Raw genomic sequence first — 8,068 nt, 5'->3', positions numbered from 1 at the left:
ACCCCATAACCATACATAAAATTGCTGGGCATGAAACATCTAATATAGCTATGCTACAAGGATTGGCCTTGGGGTCTGACATATTCCCTTGATCTCATTTGGAGAATAGTTTGCCATGATTGCTTAGGTATCCAGGTGAGCGATACAGGCCCTCTGGGCCTCTTGTTTTGATAGCCCCGCCTTCTAATGCCATGTGACTAAAATCTCGCCGGCCTACGTCATAACGTTGGGAAATACCTTCGGTAACTCGAGATCTCGTCAAGTCATGAGACATTGCTCATGCCCTAATTTCCATTGAAAACATGGGTTGGTATAGAAAACGTTGGAAAATACTGTTCGTAATGATCTTTGAAACATGTTATTGATACCACCTAGTGCATAAAGAATAGATCTTTCGATCCATGTGCGACATGTGTGTGAAAGTGACGATTTGTTTCCAAAATATCAGTTTGAAGTGCGCTCCGGGCGCGGGGCGCATATTTCACGAATATTATAGAGGGCCGTAGTTCGACGTTAATCGACGACAGACCGATATGAAAAAAGTTGATAAAACGTCAGAATATTCGGACTATGCTGTGTTCTATTTTGCTGATTAATTACTGTTGAACAGTCAGGGTGTGTGTTTATGTGAAGTGGCAGGTTTGATTGTGATGTGTTGCGTGAAACATGCTGCGATTAAAATGTTAAAACAAGCATTACATTGATCAGTCCACACTCGACTAGTGATGAAAACTCTTTATCAGGGCACTGAAGTTTTAATAGATATATTAAAAGTACTGATGCTATTTTGATGAAAATAAAAATATTTTTTTATTAGGTCACCTGAGNGATATAACTCAGGTGACCGCTAAGGCCCTTGGGCCTCTTGTATAATTTTTTGGGGTATTCTGGAAATATGTCCTGGAACCTAACACCTTTTTGGTATGTAATATCACAGACTTAGATACCAATCTAATCTAATTCCGTGGTAATGTGTTTTATTTATTTTTCATTTTTGCATTTTTCATTTTTAAGTTTGTTAATTTATAATGATGCTTTCCTGTTTACCGAGACATCTGTTCCATTTAATTGTTCCTTTAAAGTAATTTGAAAAGTAATAATTGACTTACCCCCAGGTATTCCATTTCTTCCTTCTGTCAAAGTGAAATCACTATGGTCTCTTGCCAAAAACAAAAATTTCCTTTTCAAGTAATTCAGAATCATGTAATTAGCAAAATTCATTCCTGTTTTTTTTTTTTTTGAGGCACTATTACATGTATATGCAAAGTGTTGTCAAGAAATAAATTATAGTGGTTTTTTCCAAGGCATAACAATTTTTCCATGCTAATAAAATTTAGATTTTTTTTTTCAAAAAGGTAATAGAACCTAAATTTAATACGAGTGTCCACAGAGTGAGTTTTCTGTTCAAATTTTCAGGATTTTATGGTAAATACGATATTGCTATGTCCGTCCGTGTGTCCCTATATCTGTCTGTATGTCTGTACATTGATGATAGAGATTTGTTAGTACTTTATTTTGTATCATGTTGTTTTTCGTGGAGTTTTAAGTTTAATTATACCATATGACTTGCTGTTGTTAATACGATCCTTGCTATGCATGTTTGTTTATTAAATGTTTACTAAGATTTTTGTACCTGGGATATATTTCAGAAGTCATGAGATAATAAATGCAGTAAAGGTAAAATCTCTGTCAATAGAACCCTCATTTCTCTGTCATTCAGTACCATAGCCAGCCAGTTGGATTAAAAAAAAAGCTACATTAAAAAAAATTACGTAAATCTTTATTGTGATATTACATGCATTATAATTCAGTTTAATTGATTGAAAATTGATTGAAGAAAATGAAAGTATCTAGGTTATACAAGTAAAGTCCTAAGTAGCCTGTATTTACCTACAGTAATATACGTTCCATTGGACAAAAATGAATACATTTTTATTTTTTTTAAGTCAGTTAATTTTTAGGTCACCTGAGCTTTAGCTCAAGTGACCTATTGCTATCCGTCTTCGTCCTTCGTCCGTCGTCCGTTAACATTTTACATTTCAAACTTAAAGTCAAGTTCTGCTGGGCCGATTGAACTGAAAATTGGTAGGAATGATCGACTCATGGTCCTGACAAAGTGTTGTTATTTTTCGGGTCAATCAGAAATCCAATATGGCCACCACGACCACCATTTTGAAAAACTATTTCAAACTTGAAGTCAAGTTCTGCTAGGCCGATTGAACTGAAACTTTGTAGGCTTGATCAGCTCATGGTCCTGACAAAGTGTTGTTATTTTTTTCGGGTCGATCAGAAATCCAATATGGCTAACATTATACTTAACTATTTTTTACTCAAATTGGTACATATTTCAACAACAAAAATAAATACTGTAGGACTCAGGTGACCGTTAAGGCCCATGGGCCTCTTGTTATTTAACTTATTGAATCTTTTTTAGAAATCATCAGTATGTTCCAATCATGAAAAAAAGAAGAAGTCTAATAATATAAAAAAAAACACCTGATATTTTACAATTTAAAAAAGATAAAATACATGCATATTATAAAATGCATTGGGGACAAATATTAGTCATAATACTACAGTTATCACAAAAAAATCTGTATGCATGGGGGAAAAGTACAATTTTACAAGACTAGAGAAAAACGTATAATGTTACAATATGAAGAAAAGTCAAGTTGTTAACACTACGACCACAGAAGTATGATCACACTACGACCACAGAAGTATGATCACGGGAGAAAACATCAGAATACCAATTACATTATAGCCATGGCACATATCTCTTTTAAAATATCTTCGGAAATTTTTGGTGTGAGGATATAATTTTCAAAATTACAAGAATTGAATCCTAAAAAGTCCTTTTTCTCTGAGATGATGTAAATGATAAGGAAATTATATTTTGTGAACCGCCTGGCTGGCTGTGGCTGTGATACAAATGGACAGCAACACATACCCTGCAGCTTGTAGAATGCTATACTTATAGATCCTGGTCATGTGACCTTGACTGTCACGTCACGTTGCTATATATATATACCCCGTATGTATACATACATNGGGGAATCAAGCTATAATTGGTGCACAGTGCACATTAAATTGTCACATTTATCTCACAAAATATTATTGTAATCAATTAATTTTTATGTAAAATTTGCTTGGTATATATTCATTTTACATGTGTTTGTCTTTTATAAATAATAGAAACAATTAAGACACAGACATGGGTGGCATGTATACAGATGTATACAGAGAAATATTTAAAAATAAAAAATCGGTTGATAATTTAGATTTGAACAAGAAATCATCTGGGTAATAGAGCTATTTAATAAATGAAGATTATGTGTACAAGAGTAGATATGTAGTTGTCTCCCCTCTTCATTCTACAAAGTTCTGTTCCCGTATTCTTTTCCTTATTTAGAAAGATGTAGTTATCTCCCCTTAAGAGATTTCTAAATTTCCTTTCCTTTGAATACGGAATAAAGTACAAATTTCTTTTTAAAAACTTTAATTTCCCAAATTTTCTTTCCTTTGAATAAGAATATCAATAGATCTAGCATAGTGATTGTTTGAAATATTTTTTTACACATATAGATATTGATTGCAGTAAAATACTGTTATAATTTGGTTAGGGCTTATTTTAGTCATTTTGTACATGTATGTCGTTGTTTACATTTTTATTCACATAGAGCCAAACCTGTGGCTATAAGAACTATAACTGTTTGTTCATTTCTGGGTGTTTTTTTTCAAAAGAAGCAAACCTATTAACATGAGGCCATTTGCTATAGTTTCCTGGCAGCATAGAACAGAACCTAAGTAAATCCTGTTACCTCTCCGTACTATAGGGAGAAGGCTGCATGCATTCATCACTGGTACATGTAGTTATGCTTGGCTGATAAAACAGTGGTAGTACATGTACTGTTAATTTTAATTTAATTAACAACAAGATTTATAGAAACTTGAATATAGTTTAAATAAACGTGTGTTAATAAGATTAGTGTTCTAACAGGGGAAAACTTCGTACAGTTACACACAGGTTTCTATAAGTCTAGACCCTCTGGTTTTCAAAATTAATATATGTAAAATAACATCAGTAAAATACATACGTTGTCATTCACAATATGGGTTTAAAACTCAAAAACCTCTACAATTTAAAAAAAAAAAGATATACTGTATCTAATTTCTTGATTAATTACAGTGAGACAGAAACATAAATTAAGTGAGAACCAAATGTGTTTTTGTAAGACCAAGGACAAGATTTAGTAGAACATTAATATTTACTTTAAAGATAATTCATTTCATGGTAATGGCGTAAAAAAGAATTTTCTATTGTTGAAATTACTGATGTTCCGTATTATGATTATCTTAATTATTAAAAGTGAAGCTTAATTAAGGAGATATGCTACCTGACCCATCATATCTGTGATGTCGTATTAGAGTAATCCCCCTTTATTTTTTAAAACTTAATTCAGAATTAATGCTTAGATTTATTACATGGTATGAAACCCAGTACAGTCACAAATATTTTCCGAGATGTGTGGTAATACCATTAAAAGCATTTCAATGTTTATTATATACAGTCCGGCGTTACTCCGACCCCGGAGCATACAGTCGATTGTAAAAGCCTTAAAAGGCTTGTGTTGCCATGGTTATAAATGTACCGACTATAAATAAAGATTTACTTGCTGGAGTGTTTATCTTTTGGTAAAACTTTATCAAAACCTTGCCTTATGGACATTCTGTTACATTCGACTTAGACATATTTCTGTATTTTCAAACTCCTATCGGCTTAAATTTAATCACACACTGTACTGCAATCTTTCCAAATGATCTTGTTCCCTTTATGTCTGAAGACAGCATTTTTGCATTGATTTCCATGTTAGTGATTTTTCGTGTTATTGAACCAAAGAAAATCAGTCAGTTTTTCATCAAAGTTGTATTTTCATTGAAACGTTTTCTTTGGAAAGCAAGTGACACGAGATAAATAAGGTTTCTACATTGATACAGTTAGCTACAGGATCTTTTCACAAAAATGTTCAATTTTTCGGATTTCAACATCAAATGTAAACTGACTTTACGGTAAATGAGATGCATGATTTTATTGCAGGTTTCAACATTCTTGCAAACTCATTAATGCTTTTTTTACATTAACAGAAATGATTTGCCTTTTCAGGGTTTCTTCTATTCAATTTTATCACATTTAAGAATTTATCAAGATTATGTGGTCCATTCAATTATCATTTATAAATCTTACTTTATTATTAAAGACTCAATATATTCTTACTAAAGTTGTTTTATAATTGTATTAATTAAAGTTAATTGTAAATGATTTATTTCATTTTAATTTATATCAATAATTTGACAAATGTTATATAATATCATGCTACTGTCTCATGGTACCTGTGATAAAGCCTATAGCCAGTATATGGAATGGGGTTAAATTGGGTTCTGACTTATTTCTGAATTTGATCTTTCATCTATGTTGTATTCAGGAATAATTTATCTGTAATAGTCTGTAAAATAAAAGAAAAAAGAACTGGGCTCATTATCACAGGTAATATAATGTTATATATGAAATAGAAAAATCCAACAATATTCTGATTTGTTATAATAATCATGCAGTCTTTGAAGGCCATTTTTACCTGAAGCCATCTAATGAGTTTGCTACCTGTTTCAGGGAGAGGGAATAAATCAGGGTAACGGAAGTACCGTCATCTCTACCCCGCCCCACTCCTCAGAGGCCCCAGGGACTAACAGGCATGCGTAGTACACACAGACTGACCAACGTCCAGTTCTGACTTTTTCGCCAGTTATTCCATGGACTGACCATATATTCTCTCATCATGTTCATGTTTGACTGACCTCATTAACATAATTTAATTATTATGGTTGCCTAGTAACCAATCTCATGTTGACATATTTATTCTGTTTCGTTCTAACAACTGTTCCCTTGGTTACCTGACATACACCCCATTCCACTGTAATAACCGTGTGAGTTGCTGTGGAAATCAAACCTTTTTTCCTACCTGTTGACGGCTTGCTTACGTACCCTGGTTCAATTCCTGAACCATGAAATTGATTTGTGTGGCATCTATCTTCTAAAACATTGCCCCTGTATAATCTTCAAAAACATCATAGTTTCATGAATCTTTCATAAAACTGTGATTAACATATAAATGTATGAAACACCCAACTTTTGGCTGAAGAGTCATGATATTTGGTTGAAATGAGCAAGTCTGTTTTAACCCCTCCCGACCCTTCCATGGCCGCTAGCCTGCCCGTTTGCTTTGCTGTGATCATTGTGTGTTATAAGAGAATTTTTTGTTTCCATAGTGACCAGATGATGTTGTGATCACTTGACTGTACGTCTCGATGCCGTGAAGACATCGTAACCATGGCAACTTACAAAGGGGAACAAGTCCAACTGCTATCACATGACAATATTCCAGTGTATTTCTTTAGTATGTCCCTAATACTGTGTCAATTCTCTAGTTCAGGAAGTTAGCGTTACTTCTCAACTTAAAGGTCTTCGGAGTCATAGGAGGTTTGTGTTATCGTCTTAAAAGGTCCTCAAAATGACAAAGTACCAGTCAGCAGTGTTTTCCAGCTTGAAGGTCCCCAATAATGACAGGAAGTTAGCATTGTTTTCCAGCTTGAAGGTCCCCAATAATGACAGGAAGTTAGCATTGTTTTCAAGCTGAAAGAAGTGACCTCAAAAAGACTATAAGTAAGCATTATTTTCAAGCTGAAAGAAGGTACCTCAAAATGACACAGTGACAGATAGTAAGCATTCTTTCGCAGCTATTGCTACAGTCACTGGTTTAAAGAACAAGAGATAAAAACTTAATGAATCAGGATGATAGATATTGAATTGAAGAGTTCCTTAAAGTAGACCCCATCAACAGCCTGTCTCAAGAAAGGTTTGTGAGTGACACTTTCGACACACCCTATCCGTAGTGATTGCTGAGAAGTATGCGACCGATTCCTGAAGTAGAGAATGCCCTGGATTGCTAACCATTGTTTGTACTAATAATGTGTTTTACCCTAGATTACAACATAACCCAGTGTACATCCCTATAAGTACTGCGCTCATTCGGATTGCAATTATGCAGTATCCATGGAGCTTTATCTCGCCGAGTGTCTATGTTAAAACGTTTTTTCCCCCTATAATTTATGCTGTAAAATTGTGATGAATAATTTGTGACAGGAAGTTAGCATTGTTTTCGTAGTTTAATTGTATATATAAACATTGTAGTTTAACTTGTTAATATCATGTCTATCAAAATTGTGAAAAGCAATTTGATCTGATATAAAGTGTAATGTGCATTTTAAAAGGCAGTTTTAATTTGATGATGTGAATAAGACATAAAAACCTCGATCAGATTCAAGTGGGAATGTTTATCTAAAGGGCAATCTGATTGGTAGATATTGTATCTTAATTTGGTCCAATTGCTTTTCACGTAAACACTTTGAATGAAACTGAGTGTACTTTGACTTTTGCAATATATGTTTTTTTCATATTTTTTTTCATTGATGCATGACTTGCATCAGATTATGTATGTATTAAGGTCATTAATTTATTGTCCATGCTTAGTTTTTCTGAAAATTAGAGAGAAAAATAATGTGCTTTACCATCAGCTATAGACAAAATTCTGCCACAAAAATGAGCATGCTGTAACTGGAGTGGTACTAGAGACCATCTTAGTCACACAGACATGCTGTAACTGGAGTGGTACAAGTGACCATCTTAGTCACACAGACATGCTTTAACTGGAGTGGTACTAGAGACCATCTTAGTCACACAGACATGCTGTAACTGGAGTGGTACTAGGGACAATCTTAGTCACACAGGTGTTTGTCCTCAGTATCAATTGACCTATATGCTATCATTAAGAGTAGAATTACTTTTGTTTCCTGTTTTGGATTGTTTAATGTTTTGGTATGGCTTACAGACCCTGAAACCATCGGAAATCATAAATCATGAATTTGACATTGAAACTTGAAATGATAAATTTGAGCATTTCTGATTGGTCAGTGAAATATGTGATCTTCAAATAGTAGTATAAAAAAGTCCAGT

General features: G+C 33.6%; 1 protein-coding gene across 12 annotated transcripts in view; it reads left to right on the top strand.

Moving 5' to 3' along the window:
• The window catches only part of LOC110445884 (doublecortin domain-containing protein 2-like), a 102,115-nt gene extending 94,929 nt beyond the window's left edge, over positions 1–7,186 (top strand). For 9 of the 12 annotated variants that reach the window (XM_021490716.1, XM_021490721.1, XM_021490718.1 and 6 more), the window contains one exon: positions 5,669–6,316. In XM_021490716.1, coding sequence (XP_021346391.1) covers positions 5,669–5,758 — 90 coding nt within the window. In that variant the 3' untranslated portion in view covers positions 5,759–6,316. The other 3 variants (XM_021490727.1, XM_021490724.1, XM_021490723.1) reach the window with 2 other exon arrangements.
• The last annotated feature ends 882 nt before the right edge of the window (positions 7,187–8,068 follow it).

Source organism: Mizuhopecten yessoensis, unplaced genomic scaffold (genome assembly GCF_002113885.1).
Source record: "Mizuhopecten yessoensis strain PY_sf001 unplaced genomic scaffold, ASM211388v2 scaffold2401, whole genome shotgun sequence".
NCBI lineage: Eukaryota > Metazoa > Mollusca > Bivalvia > Pectinida > Pectinidae > Mizuhopecten > Mizuhopecten yessoensis.
This window is presented reverse-complemented; position numbering and strand designations above follow the sequence as displayed.